The 17,587-nt window shown below is 34.1% G+C and overlaps 5 protein-coding genes across 5 annotated transcripts; 4 read left to right on the top strand and 1 right to left on the bottom strand.

Annotated features, from left to right (window-relative positions):
- Positions 1-2,433: 2,433 nt before the first annotated feature.
- PHYBLDRAFT_146060 (hypothetical protein) lies at positions 2,434-5,070 on the top strand (the record flags this gene model as incomplete). Its single annotated transcript, XM_018431587.1, has 4 exons — positions 2,434-2,576; positions 2,943-3,076; positions 3,243-3,301; positions 4,852-5,070. 4 exons carry the CDS (start codon positions 2,434-2,436, stop codon positions 5,068-5,070), a joined length of 555 nt encoding a protein of 184 aa, XP_018290779.1.
- Positions 5,071-5,663: 593 nt separating this feature from the next.
- On the bottom strand, positions 5,664-6,701 carry PHYBLDRAFT_158977 (hypothetical protein). Its single transcript, XM_018433892.1, has 2 exons — positions 6,311-6,701; positions 5,664-6,239 (listed from the first exon to the last, which is right to left on the bottom strand). The coding sequence occupies exons 1-2, from the start codon at positions 6,346-6,348 to the stop codon at positions 6,080-6,082; spliced, it is 198 nt and encodes a 65-aa protein (XP_018290778.1). The 5' UTR covers positions 6,349-6,701; the 3' UTR covers positions 5,664-6,079.
- A 178-nt stretch (positions 6,702-6,879) lies between these two features.
- On the top strand, positions 6,880-7,518 carry PHYBLDRAFT_65336 (Homeodomain-like DNA binding domain-containing transcription factor; the record flags this gene model as incomplete). Its single annotated transcript, XM_018441441.1, has 1 exon — positions 6,880-7,518. The coding sequence occupies one exon, from the start codon at positions 6,880-6,882 to the stop codon at positions 7,516-7,518; it is 639 nt and encodes a 212-aa protein (XP_018290777.1).
- Positions 7,519-9,824: 2,306 nt separating this feature from the next.
- On the top strand, positions 9,825-13,627 carry QCR1 (ubiquinol-cytochrome c reductase core subunit 1; the record flags this gene model as incomplete). The annotated part of the gene is made up of 12 exons (XM_018440234.1): positions 9,825-10,034; positions 10,087-10,192; positions 10,257-10,415; positions 10,474-10,692; positions 10,749-10,861; positions 10,915-11,004; positions 11,076-11,241; positions 11,310-11,705; positions 11,735-12,005; positions 12,058-12,160; positions 12,227-13,244; positions 13,398-13,627. 12 exons carry the CDS (start codon positions 9,825-9,827, stop codon positions 13,625-13,627), a joined length of 3,081 nt encoding a protein of 1,026 aa, XP_018290776.1.
- Positions 13,628-14,864: 1,237 nt separating this feature from the next.
- Positions 14,865-17,147, top strand: PHYBLDRAFT_155504 (hypothetical protein; the record flags this gene model as incomplete). Its single annotated transcript, XM_018433413.1, has 12 exons — positions 14,865-15,025; positions 15,082-15,120; positions 15,184-15,248; positions 15,310-15,470; positions 15,532-15,604; positions 15,669-15,950; positions 16,021-16,194; positions 16,265-16,314; positions 16,379-16,572; positions 16,648-16,732; positions 16,798-16,950; positions 17,001-17,147. 12 exons carry the CDS (start codon positions 14,865-14,867, stop codon positions 17,145-17,147), a joined length of 1,584 nt encoding a protein of 527 aa, XP_018290775.1.
- Positions 17,148-17,587: the final 440 nt, after the last annotated feature.

Here is a 17,587-nt window from a genome sequence, read left to right as displayed (position 1 = left end):
AGTACTCCTTTAACTAAAGTTAGGTAATATAATATGGTACAATAATTAAATAATAATAATAACGGTAATAAAACTTCTCATTATATAGAAATAGTCCCACAAATAAAGCAAGAGCCTTTATCTACATAGTAATAGGATTCTATTAATAATAAATAATATTGAAACAGCAAATTAACGTTCTGTTTGACCAAAAATTGATTGTCTAGACTAAATAAAATATACCCTTTAAAAAGAGAGAAAAATCATTGGAGGAGGAAGAAGAAATAGGAGAATGCACCGAAGTCTTGGCTTATAGATTAAAAGATAGTCGGCTTCTTCAACTACGTATCTTTACATCTCCAACAATGTTATCTAGGCGGATCAAAATTCCACAAGGTGGTTTAAATCACTCACAAAAAGCAAGCAAATGATTCCTTTTATGGGCGATATCAATTAAAGAATCGTGACTACAATCAGCTCAATACATAAGGGGTCATTATATATTATATTTGAGAGTGTAATGCTTCTAGTGGTGAAAGTGGGCTGGTCCAATGGTAAGAAGAAGAAAAGAAAAAAAGCCGGCAATCGTATTGCAGTAAAGTAGAACACCAGTTTCTTATATTACCCCCATAATTCTAATTCTATGAAATATATATATATATATATAAAGCGAGATATATAATACAACTTTTAGATTATCTAATAAAACTACACTTCATTCGGATATCTGTAATAACATCTGCTTATTTAACAACATCCCTTACTCAATATAAAAGTCAATAGGTGATTTTTTTTACAAAAATAATAGTATCAATAATACAGATGAAGTTGGATACATAATTTGCTTTGTGCTTGTAGGGAAAGTAGAAACCATTTGATCTGCCAACCCATCGTTTGCAGATTTTCTTTTTTGTGTGCTATATAGCTACGAGTTACAGAAATTTTATATATGAGTAATTGTGTGTTGTAAACAAATGTAAAAATAAGATGAAGTACATAGTTTACTTGAATCATTTTTTTCTCACATATAAATAATGTACTGTTGAATTGTCATAAAACCTTCTCTTGCGAGAAACACTTTTAATATATGGATAACTTTAAATCTTTGAGTAGTAAGAGGCTCTTGTAAGAATATCCAACTTGCACTTCCAATTTTTTTATTTTTACAAGTTATTAATTTGGTCCCTACAGTAAACGCATTATAGGAGATAAAAAGCACTTATTTTGAAAGGGAGTATTTTCTATATATACGACTTTCAATCAACACATAAAGAAATAAATATTATAGATGTGCACAAATAAATCTCTATCAAAAAAGAAGAATAGGCTTTGGGAAATACAACATCTTGTACTTTGACTAAATAAACTAAAAGCTTAAAATATAATATAATAAATAAATAAATAAATAAATAAAGCATACTCTATAGAAATACCGAAGCCTTTAAATATTTCCAGGCTATATTTATATCGCTCCATCAGATGTATTTGTATGATACATCAAAGGGTTATTTAAAAGCTTTATAGCCAATACCTGGGATAAAACAGGCTCTTGTTTTTAAAAGTCTCGACAATAGCATCCGAGTAGGATGTGACATGCTATATACATGCTTCAATAATACATTGAGGCTTTTCTATTAATCAACTTTGTTTTGTAACAGGTTTTTTTTGTGCTGAGGTCTGAATTTATTAAAGAAGATTTCGAGGGATAATCTGGTTAATTCTCGTAGTTTGTTGAGCTTTTGCCTTTCACCATCTGGGATATTGCTTCTAACAATATTTTAATAAGTATACTGCATTTTTACTAATTATTCACCAGCACTAAATAAATTAGTTCCACATTTTAATCAGTAGTTATATACCTGAATTTTATTTTCACATAAAGTTATTCTTTCAATATTTAAAGAAGTAGTTCTTTATATTTGAAGTGAGGGAATAAAATAATAGAGTGGTAGATCCAACCTTGACAATTGGACCTCTTGATCTTTCTTACAGATTCTTTGATATGTTCAGTAAGATTATCCTTATACATCTGTGGGAAAATAAAATTTAAGTATGTAAATAATTTATTCACATTTGGCAAGTAATTAGTAAAAAAAAACAGCATATACATAATTAGACCACACTGTGAAGATACTAGTAGTAAAATCCTGGCTCCTAAGAAGAGTGGTTATTTTGCTTTACACTACGGTAAAAAAAGGCGTGACTTAGAGAGCGATTATGAAAGATCCTTATGCTATCTTTAAAAAACCCCCTTAAACGCCTCTTTTCTTCTCATGGTGACTAAGAATGCTTGAATAACAAATAATTGAGGATGTCATCTGTATTGGCACGAAAGAAATGTTTCAAGGGCATACTCGTCTGTTTACTTGCACCCCCTTCCTTTAAGCCTATCTATGCGTATACTAGGTAAGTAATGAATGTAAAGACCATCAGTGTGTTAAAGCCAACTCAAATATGTCTCTTTCGGTGTTAAAAGCTGCTGAACATATTTTCGCCCTTTCTTTATTTAAAGAGGCGCTCAATATTTTTCAACTTTTGTGGATTCAAGGAAACGAGAGATTGACTAATGCTACCAAGCTCAAGCTCATTAATCTTGAGTAGGATCTAGATTTTTTTTGTTACTTGCTATATACTAGCAGTTAAAGATAACTAGCAGCCTAGAAAAACACTTCCGTTCTTGTTTTTGTGTGAAAAAAATCTGCTGCTAATTGCCATGTTTACTAATTACCGACTTGACATGAAAAGATACTAATGTGTTTTATCTGCATAATTTTACCAAAAAAACAATGCAGTTCAGCGAGCGAGCTCATTAAAATACGCGAGTATTTTGGTAGACTCTTCTACTCGGCAAGTAATCATTCCAAAACATAAAAGGAAACAAAGCATCTCAGCACTTTACCTTGTTCATATTTTGTATATACGAAGTTAAAGCCAACAGGTTAACCCTCGGGACCCTGACCGAGCTCTGGTGGTGTCCAGAATTTTGAGTACGAGGCCGAAGGTTTCAAGGATATTATATTAGAACTAGAAGATGTGGGTTTAAAGGCATTGTGTCCTTCTTTTTTGTTTGACGATTGGCTAGTCGTCCTTCACTTTGGTGAGCTGATCCACCGGGTGTCGTATGAGTGAGATGTCCCAAACTTCGTACCGTGTTTTTAGTTAGATTTTTCTCGTCGGACTCGTCTTTTTTTTTGCGTGTTTGGTTTTTCAGGTATGTACTTTTATATTTCTTTCTTTATTTCTTTCTTTCTTTCTTATTACAGCAGATTCTGAAGCACAAGAACAAGACGTGAAACACCAGTCGACTCTTCAGGGTGGAAATGTAGAATGCTTATACTAAAGACTTTTCTTTAATTAGTCAATTAATAAACAAATCATTTAATCAATACATATATGAATATACATTATTTACAATGCTGTATTATTCTGATGTCCTGAAGTACAGTGTAGTTTAAATATTTATAGCTGGATATCTACAGAACATACGCATATATAAATTGATAAGAATAAGCAACTAAGTTGATAATAAGACAAACTAGAGGTTTTAGAAAGTGAATGTGTACTTAGTATAATCTGTAGCTGACATACAGCCACAGTTAATTCGAGCATATATACTTTATACAGTCAAAGCTCGATATAGTGATATTCGATATAGTGATAATCGTGATATAGTGATACCTTTTTGGAAAATTTGGGCCCGTACCTGCTTATTATCACCACTGTAGGAAATGGCAGCACTTAAACCCCGAACCTGCAACAAAGTTGCCAACCTGCAACTTTCTTCTAGGCCAATAACATGCCAGACATTAACCTATAAGCCTTACTTTTGGACATATACTATTTATGAGATTTCAGATTATGTCAAATATGATTTATGGAATTTCAATTATTTTTGCATCTAATCCAATCAAATATTCTAAGTATGGCAAGTCTATACCTTTTTTTAGATATCTCTATTCTTATAATTGGTTCAACAAATACACGGTTTTATATTGGAATTTTATAGTTTTTATTGATCAAAATAATACAAGTTGAATATAAAGAAGTATGGAAAGAAGAAGTACTATTTTTTATGATATTTAGTAACGGCTTAAGCTATAAAGTTACTAAATAATATACATATATCTATTTCTATGTAATACTTTTTACATTTTTTATCAAAAAAAAATGGCTATTCTCTAAGTACTATGATATTGATGAAGGCATTGTGGTATACACACCACAATTGAGTGAAGAACAGACCCCACAACCAAACACTGGTTCCTTCTTGCTAATGAATCTGGCAAGTTAACAATCTTCGGAACTGTTACACACCAGGCACACGTACACTACACACTCATACAGTGTAAACCAACCATTACACAACAGGGATTTGAATTACAGGGATTTGAATAGTAGCAGATATAAAAACAATATTATTTTGTCTCTTTAATAAATAACACTCTCACAGTATCTACTTTTCCCATTATTGAGATACTAACCCATAAACAATCCCGAATACCTCATGCATGTATATTGCTTAATTAATTCTTTTTATCAAAGAGTATAAACCTGCTTTGTGTTAACATTGTCATGTCTCATTCCTACTTTTGAAAAACAAGAAGACAGATTCCTTGCAATTCTCTAAATCTACCGAGATTTCTAATGAGCATGCGAGCAATCTTGACAACCAAACTGTACATGATACAGATATTCTTCTGTCAATTCTTCTCAGATTGCTTTCTTTTGTCAACTTTGCCGATTCCTATTTTATTAATACTAGTCTTCATAGTTATTAAGTGTGTTCCTTTTAGAGACTTTTAATAATTTTAGACCTTGTGAAAAAAAATAGAAACAAGTCCTTTTAGATGTACCAATCTAAATTGTTTGGAGAACATGGACGGGTCAGAGGTTATGCATCGTTTGTGGAATCGGGATCTTGCTGCCGTCCTGAACTTCCGACATATACTTAACAATTTGAGATATGATGGGATTATACCTGTAAGGTTCACCCACGTTATTCGGATTGGTCGTATCAGAAGACAAGCAGAAGAAGATCTCCAGGAGGGTCGTCGTTTGAGACAAAGACTGACTAGAATTCAAAGAAGATAGAAATTTTTGTCCTGGTTACCACCTAGGACCCACCCAAGCTACCACTGGTAAGCCATTAGATTTGAATAACTTGGTATTTAGTTTTGTAATGGGTTGAAAAAGCTAAGAAAAAGATGTTTTGCTTTGACTGCAAAAAAACATGGTGGAGTAGAAATTGGTGCTTAATTAAAACTCAAGTACAAGACACTTTAAACCCCGTAAAACTTGCAACAATTCACTAAAATCGCCTATTTTTTTTCTATAGGGTATTATATACTAGCTAAAGATTCTATAATTTGGTAAAAGAAAAAGGTGATATGCCTATCTGATATATATTTAAAATAAAGATAGCTGGAACAAAGGCAAGCAGAGCTTACAAGCAGAAACGCACACCCCCACAAACTCACATATTTGTTGGCATCTACACAGCTACACAAGAATATCCTTACAAAGTTCGTATAAAATATTTAACTGTATGTTTCTGGTATCGGGACTGGGGAAAACGAGTGTTTGGGAAGGAGAGAGGTACAGGTACCTGTTATAACTCACTTTTATTATGCTACCGAGCTGAAATAAATAAAATGGAAAAGGAGAAGGTTGTGTTGTGGCAAGATAAAAGACAAATGGTGGGGAAAGAGGAAAAACCACCTAGTTTATGTGTTTTATAAAAAACTGGTTCTCAATTTAGAGCCAGAGACTATTTGCCCCCCACTATCACATCAGAAACTCCGGCATTTTATTTTTTCACAAAAGCATCCCCAGACCATGGCAAAATCACCTCTAGGCTTTATAGTTGATGTGTGTGTGTGTGGGAGAGAAAGACATTTGGAGGAAAAGTCGGTATCTGATTTTCCAAGAGCTCTCTAACATTCGTAACTATCATGGAGTCTGCTAAGGCTCATAAAACCGGATGATGGCAATCAAATCCACAACTTTCCAGTCAAGAGTTCAATCGTCCATTGCAAGTGTTTCTTTTTGGATTGTTTTTTTTTAAAGAAAAAATCCTTGGGCATTGTGACATTGTGCAAGACTATATACCCGCTTCACGTAGAAATTTGCGTAGAGCTGTACCTGATACATGTGTAGCCAGTGTTTTACAAATATTGTTCATTGGTGGTGTTGGATCGCGGCTAATCTCGCGTAGAATCTCTCTTTTACTCCTTTCGTTAATCTTCAAAGGTCTACCGGATCTTGTGGCAGTCTTATGTGAGCCGGTTTCTCTGTAGCTTTTGAGGACACGCTTCACCGCATCTCTGCTTACATCGACTTTTCTGGTAATTCCAACTTGAGTAGTTCCATTCTTAACACTTTCATGTACAATGATCGCGCGAGTTGTATCGTCTGTGTGTTTGTAGCCGGTGTTTTGAGCTTTGGGTTTTTCTTCAATTAATTTGGATTTTTTCTGCGTTGTATAGAAAATTATGCTTTAAAAAATAAAAGGGAGAGCGATGTGTTGTATATGTGTTGTATATGTGTACTTATTGTGGATTGCACTTGAAAAAAAACGGACTACCAAAATAAAGCAAACGTCTTGACATATGTATTTTTTGTAGCTTTTGTTTTGTAGAGACGATTTTTACATGTAATGGCACACGTATTAATTAATAAAATATCATATAGAAGCAGTATGCAAATCCTGGAATCTGTCTTTTAGATGTAGGTCAAAAAATAAAAGAGAAGCTACTCCTGATTTTAAATATAAGACATCCACTACAACAATGTGTGTACGTAATGCCTTTGTTACTGCATACCAGCTGTGTAACTGAAATTTGGATTAAAGGAGTTAATTAAAACTGTTGTTTTGTTCTTCTCTTTAAAATCAAAATCAAAATGTCTCCCATCTCGCACGAAAAAGCTTTTTCTATTGAAGCTCACCTTAGACAAGGTGAATCCGCGGCCAAAGTGGCATCGATTGTCGGTGTTTCAGATACTACTGTAAAGAGACATCGACGAAAGTTGGGTATTCCTGCCTTTGAGGGTAAGGGTAGGCCTCCCCAAATTGATCCAAAGCTCGCTCGCCGTATTATACGCGCTTTTAAGAGGGAGGATTTCACAACAACCAAAGAAGCAGAAAACCAGTTGTGTAGTGAGGGATTCACCGTGAAGGCACCTGCAATTCGTACCTTGTTAAAAACATCAGGGTTTACCTGTCAGAGACAACACCCTCCAAAGGTAAAAAATAGACCCTCGTCCCGCAGGCAGCGCATGTTATCTGTGAGAAATTCTATCAATCTCACTGAGGAAGATCAGGAACCGGCCGCCTCATCGGATGAATCAAAGGTGAATAACCTTGGATCCGACAGACAGGAGTGGAAATGGATATTTCAAAGTCGACTTCCAAGAAGAACAAGGGCAGAACTTCTTCAACACGTGGTTAACATGTTAAGAGAGATCTTTGTCATTTACCAGTCGCTTAATATTGAAACGAATGAAGCGCAATCCAACTGTGTGTTTATCCCTCCAAATTAAATGTATACAGAGATCTGTCGCAGTTCCTTTTTTGTATCCCTTTTATGTTTTGATTCTTACTCTTAATATTATGCATTTACTTTCTGATTCATTTTGACAATGATAGATTTATAAAAAAAATTAGTCATATATCTCTATGATATAACTTACACAGTCTTAACAAACATTCAAATGAGAGTTTTGGGCTGATTTTTACAGCACTTTCTGGAATGTTTGTATAACCCAAGGCGCTAGAGTTCACTGTCGTAAGTATTTGATTCGAAAATAATTGCAAAATATACAGTGAAAAGTTGAAGAATAATAAAGATGATATTTTTGTTTTTTACCTTTAAAAAACAATTTCATATAACCAATCTTACCAATTAATTCGCATCTTCGTACACATAGCCAATTAAATATAATTTGGTAAATCCTAATTAGTCGAGTAGAGTTCATTATTACATTGGAGTAATCTCCTCTTGCGCTGTCTGTTACCTTTTATTGTCATGCATTCATAGTCTGGACATAGATATCCCATAACTCGGACATTCCTTCCTCATCATAATAGCATATTTAGTGACCTTGCCCCTTGCGAGGACCATATGTGATATAGTGCATGTTACACCCTTTTATGAGAATGTTTCTTCTAAAAGTATTGTGGGGAGTCCTTTAGAAATTGAGGAGACTATGTCCAGTAGAAAAATATGTAGCAGTAGTGGAGCAAGGTCTAATAAAAACTTTTTTTTTGTATTGCTTATTGAGGGTATTATGCGCAATCTAATAAAAAGCATGGAAAATCAATAAGTATTGAAGTCCGAAATTCTTGTGCTGTAAGATAATGCATGTTCCTACAAGGTAGATAGCATGGTTAAATAATTGAAGAGAAAGTCGGGTCATCGAATTTCAATTATATTTATCTCATCACTATAACAGTGATATCTTTTAGATATATGTATTAAGTGCAAGCAGTACAATCACAAAAAAAAGAACCGGCGCAACTTGTTCGAATATTATGAGCCGGCCTCTAATGTAAATGACATAGTATTCAAGAGGTATACAATAATCTTAATGTATTGGTGTATTTTTAATAGTGTATATAATTCCAGAATAATAATAAACCAGCCCTTACTCAGAAAAAAATATTCTCAAATCTGCACAATGACCCGTTAAACTTTCTATTAGAGCCATATGAATTGCAATATTAAAATATTTAAATCTGACGCACGCCTTTTCTCTTTCTTTCTAACAGTTATAGTAATAGACTTATAGTAGATATGTTACCACTTTTGAGGAAATACATCAGCTTTTTTTAAATAACATATTACTTTCATTTCATATATATATATATATATATATATCGACAAATAAGACATACTATACCGAAGAGATATAGTAAATGTTTATTCTAAGCCAAGAATATATATTATTTTGATTTAGTTTTGTAATTTGAATAAAAGTAATAATACAAAAGGATATATCTATTATATTAGATTATCTCGAGTTAATATTCTGCCTGTCACTGTAGTTGGGCTATTGTCGCTAAAATTCCATGTATAGACGTGGTATTAATTTCTGGAGATATTCAGACGAATTCTGTTATAATGAGGTCTCGAGGTTATTTCTTGGGCAGCTTGATATATGGTTAATTCTACTTGAGGTAAAATGAAAGCCTATCCACACAAAAAATTACAAGTAGGTATATGTAACTACTTAAATATTAGATATTTAGATATCACATATTATAAGGTGAGCAATATGTCAGTCGCGTGGGAGAGTTATTTTGTAACCCAGGTCAAGCAGCATACGAGACTTTAGTAATTTAAGGATCGTTTAATTTGAAATTGATTTGGGTCTTGTGTCAAAACCACCGCGATGAATGTATTTGTGCTCAATAGGGTGATGACTTAAATAATTTATTTTGATAGGAGGCTGATCACGTACATCCCAATGGAAACAAACATTATCCAACATCTTCCTCTTCATCCACGAGTTACACGAGAAATGAGCCCAAGTTCCCCAAAGTAACCAAAAATCCTCTCTTCATGTCTTGTATCATATAAGCTTGTATCCTTATAGGATTAAACAGTCATAACTGTTATACAGCACGGTACAGCCGCAGCTTACCATTAGTGAATAACCTTAAATTAAGTTTAAGAAGATATTTGGTATTACCATACTTGGATTTTATTTTTTAAAGAAGGTACCTGAATACTTTGAATTGATGCTGAGCCATACTTGTCTATCTTATGACGTAGAGTAAAAACAATATATTTAAGAGCACATTGAATATTCACCCAAGCTCTCTTCTCCTCATATCAAAACTTTTAATGACATTTATTCACTCTGAGGAGTGGATTTCTGCATCGAACGGAACATTTAACGAGTTCAAAATCCCAATAGAAAAGCCTGAGAATGATAAACGATTATATCGTGTTATAGAGTTACTTAATGGCCTACAAGTAACTATCATCAGTGATCCAGAAACTGACAGATCAAGCGCTGCGCTTAGTGTTCAAGTTGGCAGTATGAATAGTCCGGTAATTACAAGTTTATTTTTGTTGCAATTAATTACTTACATATTTGCTTAAGTTTAATTTACAAGGTCTCGCTCATTTTTGTGAGCACCTTTTATTTATGGGCACCAAAAAGTACCCAAAAGAGAATGAATATTCTTCTTATATATCTGATTACTCTGGTAGGCTTAATCCAAGTGACAATATATATAGTACCAAAAAATTAATATACTTTAAAAAAAATAGGTTATATAAATGCCTATACTCGCACGGATGCTACAGTTTACTATTTTGAAGTTGGAGACAAGGGCCTAAAAGGCGCATTGGATAGATTTTCTCGCTTCTTTGTAGATCCGTTATTTACAGAGAGTTGTACAGAGAGAGAGTTAAAGGCTGTAGATTCAGGTAAATTTGAAAAGGTTTATTACGACAAAAAAAAACAAAAGCTTAGTTGGTATTATAGAGCACAAGAAAAACTTGCAATCAGACTGTTGGCGTATATGTCAGGTTGAAAGGTCGCTATGTAGCCCTGAGCATCCATGGAATACGTTTTCGATAGGAAATTTAGAAACCTTGAAAGAAAGCCCAGAGCGTCTTGGATTGAACGTTCGGGAGGAATTATTAAAATTCCATAACAAATTTTATTCAGCCAATATTATGAAGCTATGTGTAATAGGAAAAGGTAACAGGGTTATTTGTGTGATTTTTATTTATTAATAAAAAAACTGGAGTAAATAGAATCTCTTGACGATCTTACAAAGTGGGTGGTTGAAATGTTCTCTATTATCCCAAATAAGAAGATAGATTTACCCACATTTGGAGATAATCCCTTGACTTCAAAAGAGCTTACGGTGAGTAATATGGGTTGACAGACTTAAATCAATTGTATTAATCTCTATCTCAGACTCAAGTATATATCAAGAGCATCAGGAACGATCACTATATCATATTGAAATTCCCCTTTCCAGATCAAAGTCAATATTATGACTCTCGTGTAACTATCTGATCAATACATTAAAAAAAACTCTCTCTTTTAAAGCCGCTAAATTTATGTTTTTGCTGTAGCCCTCCGAATACATAATAAGTTTACTGAATCATGAAGGGTCTGGATCTTGCATTTTTTATTTAAAGAAGAAAGGTTGGGTAACTTCCTTGAATTCAAGCCTTTGCAATGAAGCCAGAGGAATTGTATTTTTTCAGATATACATCGAATTAACAAAGAAAGGCTTGGGTAAGTTAAAGGCTCTTTTAACCAAACAATTGCTAGGTACATAAACTAAGCTCAGGTAAATTCATTAGATTATCATGAAGAAGTTGTCTTGACTTTATTCCAATATATTGAAATGATAAAATCTGCTGGTGTTCAGAAATGGATTTTTGAAGAGGCCCAAAAAATGGGTTCTATCGGATTTCGGTTCTCTAAGAAACTCTGGCCATCCGACGATACAAAGAAAATCGTCGAGACAATGGAAGATAACATACCACCTCAATTATATATTAGCTCTTCGGCAACTTTGATTAGATACGATCCAGAGTTAATTAAGAAACACCTGTATTTTCTTGCACCCGATAATTTTAGATATATTATCGTAAGTCAAGTATTTCCTGCTGATATCAAATGTTCCCAGACAGAGAGATGGTACAAGACTCCATACGACGTCCAAAATTTCAGTCCAGAGTTTAAAGAAGTAAGTAGTAAAGATTCTATTGTATATTTTGTGAAGTAAAACTTACATTGTCCCAACAGAAACTCAAAAACCCTGGGACCAATGCGGCCTTCAAGCTTCCTACTAAGAATGATTTGATTCCAACTAAATTTGAGACAGGTTCTATCTCAAAAGAACGTCAGAAACAACCTTTATTAATCAAGGAAGAGCCCGGGTTAAGACTTTGGTATAAAAGAGATGATACATTTTCTATTCCAAAGACATATTTATGGGCCAACCTTAAAAACCCATTGGGATATTGTACTCCGCGTCATACGGTACTCTTAATGTAGGTTTATTATAGAGTCAATTATTGAAAGCTTATTGGTATCTTCTGATAGGATATATACCTCCATGATAAATAAAGCTATGACAGAATATACTTATAACGCAGAGTTAGCTGGGTTGACTTATCAATTGTATTGCTCTTTTGATAGTTTGACAGTAAGTATATACATAAAATAAACTTCGGTGTGGGATTACTGTATTAATGTATTCGCGAGACAATAGATACATCTAGCCGGGTACAGCGACAAACTTCCTCTACTCTTCGACAAACTACTATACACCATGACACATCTTGTTATCGATAACGACCAGTTTGAGATCAGAAAAGATGAATTGAAACGATCCTATGAAAATATTTTCGTGGGATCTCCTTTCAACTACATAGATATCTATGTATCGGTTCTTATTCGGGATTTTATATGGGAATATAAGGAATTGTGGCCAGAGCTGACGGAACTTAAGCCAGACGATGTCCTAAACTTCTATCCTACCTTCCTCAAAACACTAAATGTGGAAGGCCTCGTACACGGAGCAATGGGACAATCAGATGCAGTATCTCTTTTCGATGCCATAAAAACCACCATAAATTCCAAACCTCTCGTGCCTAGCCAGCTGATCAATTCACGAAGCATTTATCTCCCGGAAGGACAGCATTTTGTTCATCAAATTCCCGCAAGTGATCCAGAAGATGTGAACTCTGCAATTTTATACTATATCCAGGTCTGCAAACCAACAAATATACGCCTTTACATACTGTTAATTTTGGTGCAACATATCGCCCAAGAGCCGATATTTGATCATCTGCGAACAAAAGAGCAGCTTGGATATGCAGTATATAGTGAAGTATATATCGAATATGGGATAACTGGGCTCACTATCACCGTACAGAGTGAAAGAGACCCTATATATCTGGAAAATAGAGTTGAAGTATTTTTGGATAAGTTACGGGAGATTATAGTAGATATGACTTATGAAGAGTATAAGACCCAGGTAGATTCTATAGTCAATGCAAAAAAACAAAAATTCAGAAGCATCTATCAAGAGGCATCCGAGTATTGGAGCCACATTGACTCTGGCTCTCACGAGTTTGACCGAAATCTCAAGGAAATCACCGAAATTGAAAAGATTGAAAAGGCTGATCTACTCGATTTCTTTGATGTATATATCAATCCTAATTCTCCGCGTTATAGCAAGCTCTCGATCCATATTCAGGCACAGAAGAAGTTTGCCAGAGAAGTTTGTCATGCAAGAGCTTTGTACGATCTCTTAGTTGCACATGGAATTGGAGTCCCTTCAGACCTCAAAGCCATTGAGGACACCATTGATAGTCGAGGAGTTAAAGCGCTATCCAAAGAAGAAATGAATCAACTTTTAATATATACACTTGGAAAAGGCCAGCATGATGCAGAAAGTGTACTTGAAATATGGCTTTCTGAAAATCCAGCTACATGCATCTCTGATAAGATATCTACTAAAAAAACAGAAGAAACTATTGATATATCCTCTCGAGACCACACTAAATTGGCTAGCGGAACGACTTTTATTACAGATATTACCCGGTTTAAGAGTGAAATGTCACTTTCTCCAGCTCGTTTATCTTCCTATAAATTTAATTACCCTTAGATACGATCCATTATACTTTATGATGTGGCACTATTGTTCTTGTAAGCTTAAAGAATAGTAATTATATAATAAATAGTAATATATTAATATATTAATATATGATTTTTGTATTAATGTATCTTGCTATCATAGCTTCTTTTATTATCAATCTACAAATATGTAGCCTTACGTAAAGTAACTGAATATTGTATTGTTGGGTAATAGCTTATACTTTTAAGAATTAACAGTATTTGATTGGCTGAAAATGAAGTATGTAAATAAAACGCTAGGTCTGTGAAATTTCCATTATTTTACTCTGTTTTTGATGTACTTTTCTGTATTCTACCCTCAAGGTATATCTGTGGGAAAGATGGCCTCTCAGATGTAAATCACAATATTTAATTCACCGCTTATAACTCTTGTCCTCTCCCAAGCAGATGCATAAGTTTCTAGATCTTTTGTTTATTGTTTTAAGATACCAACTTCCGTGCATGATAATTGTATGTGAGTATAATAAAAATGTACCGGTCCTGGAGGGGGAAATAAAAGGTTGTATATCAATAAGAGTATTTTCTTTTCACATATTGCCCATTTTTCTCTTTCTTTTATCTGAGCGACATATTCTTATTATGTAGTGTGACAGTCGAAAATAGTATAAGTAGGACACAAGATTACTACGTTTAAGCATATATGACGGACGCTCCCGATAGATGGCATAATTGATGTTAAATATTAAGCGGCCAATAACTTCAATTCCTTATATTTTTTAATGATTAGTGTTTTTTATCTTTCTGAATACTTATCTAGTATAATATGACATTATTAAAAAGCGTTTCCTTTCATATAAATAAAATGCTTGACAAACTTCACTACATCAAACTATTGTATTTTATGAAAGGTTAATTAAGAAAAACAATCCAGGTTCTAATAACGTTGTTCTAATATAGAATATACTTCTAGCTATGTGATATTTGCATTGAAGTATACCACTTTTTAATGGGGCTTGTAAATATGGCTCGTAAGCAAACTCCAATGCTGCACAGATATCTATTAAAAAAATAAAATATACGCTTACAACACAGGCTACACTAAATTGTACACATTTGATCTATTCTAATAACATCATTCTATCTATCTCTATATATTTATATCTATCGTCTTCTCACAAGTACAATTTGTAACTCAAATAAATAGAAAGCGGAAAATAACATGTTGGTGGATTAAATTCTAGTTTAATTGTTTATCCACTGTTTTTATCATGGCTCTCCCAAACCTTCCTCTCTTTGAGAATGCCATTGGGTTTGCTCAACATAATAATGGACCTGCAATTGACGACATTAGAATAGGAAAGCAATTTTCCTACTGCGAACTTGTGCATGCAGTAGCAAGTCTAAGAAGTTCATTGTTAGACGGCAGAATGTAAGATGTTTTCATTCTTGTACTCATGACAACATGACCTCATGAGAATAATGTAGGGATCTTAATGAAGAGCGTGTGGCAATTCTCTGCCCGAGGTAAAATATATACATATTGCCTTTATTTAATTAGTAGAAAAACTTAAATAATATATATATTAGTGGGTTCTCGTATGTTGTCTGTCAATGGGCAATATGGGCAGCCGGTGGTATTGCGGTACCTCTCTGTAAGTGTAAAACCACACATAATTATCTCTATATGTATTTGATTGACATACTTATATTTAGGTACAAGTCACCCACTTCCTGAACAGGTATACAGCATGGAAGAGGCACAGACAAGCCGATTACTCGGGCATGTTGTTTTTGAAGAGCGTGTCAATATGCTGGCAGAAAAGACAGGGCAGCCGTTAATACTACTCAAAGATTCTGATTTTTACTATGAAGAGGTAATATATATATATATCAAATTTTGCCCTATTATAAAATACTGCTCACATTCTCGTTCAGTCCAGGGTGCCTGAAATTTTTAACATGGATAAAAATCGACGTGCACTGATTATTTTTACGAGTGGAACTACAGGTAAATTTATGAATGGGTATATAACTTTGTGTGATTTCCCTTAATATTTGATATCTACGTGCAGGGAAACCAAAGGCTGCTGTATCAACACATGATACTATTGATGCTCAGACTGCAGTTCTAGTAAAAGCATGGAGATGGACAGAGAAAGATAGAATACACCATATTCTTCCCCTCCATCATGTGCATGGTGTCATAAATGCACTGACATGTGCACTATATTCTGGTGCGACTGTGGAGATGCACCAAAAGTTTGATCCCAAGCAAGTCTGGGAAAGATGGGCGGAGAGTTTAAGTCCCAAAAAACCTGCACTAACTATTTTTATGTCAGTCCCAACCATTTATTGTAAGTGTTCTTCATGAGACTATGATTGAAAGATTATTGGAACGAATTCTTATATATTAAACCAATGCAGCCAAGCTCATTGGATATTACAAAACATTGGGCGAACAAGAACAACAATCATATTCAAAGGCATGCCAGCAATTCAGATTCATGGTATCTGGCTCCGCTTCTTTACCTACTCCTTTACGAGAGTCGTGGGAGAGAATTAGTGGCCATATATTATTAGAGCGGTATGGAATGACAGGTAAGTTCATGAGGCAGCGGAAAATTAAAGTAATAAAAAAGCTTATCTTAAATTGTGATGTAAAAAAAAGAAATTGGTATGGCACTCAGCCAAGGTTATGACATTGATGAGAGGATAGAGGTATGGAACATACTTTTTTCATGCATTTTATTACAGAGAATAAATGGCAGAAACATGTTTATAGGGTACAGTTGGATTTCCTATGGAAGGAGTTCAAGTTCGTTTGATGGCCGAAACACCTGAAGGGTCTAAGATTTTCAAGGACGTGACGGACACTCGGAATGTACCAGGCATGATCCAAATTAAGGGGCGCAATGTGTTCAAAGAATATTGGGGTCGGCCAGAAGCTACAAAGAAAGAGTTCACAGAAGATTTATGGTAAGTTAAAACCTTTATACTTGTACATATAGTAGATTATGTGATCGTATAACCGACATTAATGTATGAGAATAGGTTTATAACAGGCGATTTTGGTATGCGTACAGGCGATAAAGGCTACTTTAAAATATTAGGAAGAGGAAGTATTGACATAATTAAGGTAAAAGAAAATTAAGCATGTTTCTTTTTTATAAATATCTCAATTTTTCTCTTTCTATTGTTCAGTCGGGCGGCGAGAAGGTGTCTGCTCTAGAAATTGAGCGTGAACTACTATCCTGTCCTCTATATATAAACGACGTAGCTGTAATTGGCATTCCAGATCCAGAGTGGGGTCAACGTGTTGCTGCTGTAGCTGTAATGGAGCAAGACCAGGCAAGTGTAATATAGATATCCATAAATATACAAGTTTTACTCATTTTATTACATAGACGCTTGATCTCAAGGTAATGCGCGACGAGCTAAAGTCACGGCTCGCAGTTTATAAGGTACCTAGCCAGCTACGCATTGTTTCAGAATTACCCAAAAATGCAATGGGCAAAGTTATGAAAAAAAAGTTGGTGAAGTTGTTTGAGTAAAACTTAGAGACAGTATGGAATAAAGTTTGAATTCTTCAAAAAAAAAAGCAAATGTTTTTGTGTCCAGCTCTACTTTTCAGTGTTTAGCATTAAACTTAGAAGCTTATATAGCAGCTAATGTTAATAGTAATTTATCTATATTTTCTCTTTATAATTTTATAATTGTATACAATATACTTATTAAAGTCATAAGCAAGTATATATAAGAGAGCGTTTATTTTGTGTATGCCGATTTTTTGTATGAGGGGGAAGAATGTCAAATAATACGTGGAAAATTCCATTCAATTAAAACAATTCACATATTTTGCTTTATACTAATATAAGATTGGCGATTGAAGAAACAGTTTCATTATTGTTTACTTCTTTACAGCTCATCAATTTATAGATATGCCTTCATCTTTGGTAGCTAATCTTGCTAGCTTTCTTATTTTGTCTAGTCT

Source organism: Phycomyces blakesleeanus (genome assembly GCF_001638985.1).
Source record: "Phycomyces blakesleeanus NRRL 1555(-) unplaced genomic scaffold PHYBLscaffold_12, whole genome shotgun sequence".
In the NCBI taxonomy this organism is placed as follows: Eukaryota; Fungi; Mucoromycota; class Mucoromycetes; order Mucorales; family Phycomycetaceae; genus Phycomyces; species Phycomyces blakesleeanus.
This window is presented reverse-complemented; position numbering and strand designations above follow the sequence as displayed.

Excerpts from the sequence above, each read along its gene's own strand:
- PHYBLDRAFT_158977 (XM_018433892.1), bottom strand. The coding sequence starts at position 6,348 with ATGGAACTACTCAAGTTGGAATTACCAGAAAAGTCGAT. Across the intron at positions 6,240-6,310 it reads GAATTACCAGAAAAGTCGAT|ATCCGGTAGACCTTTGAAGA; the intron begins GTAAGCAGAGAT and ends GACTGCCACAAG.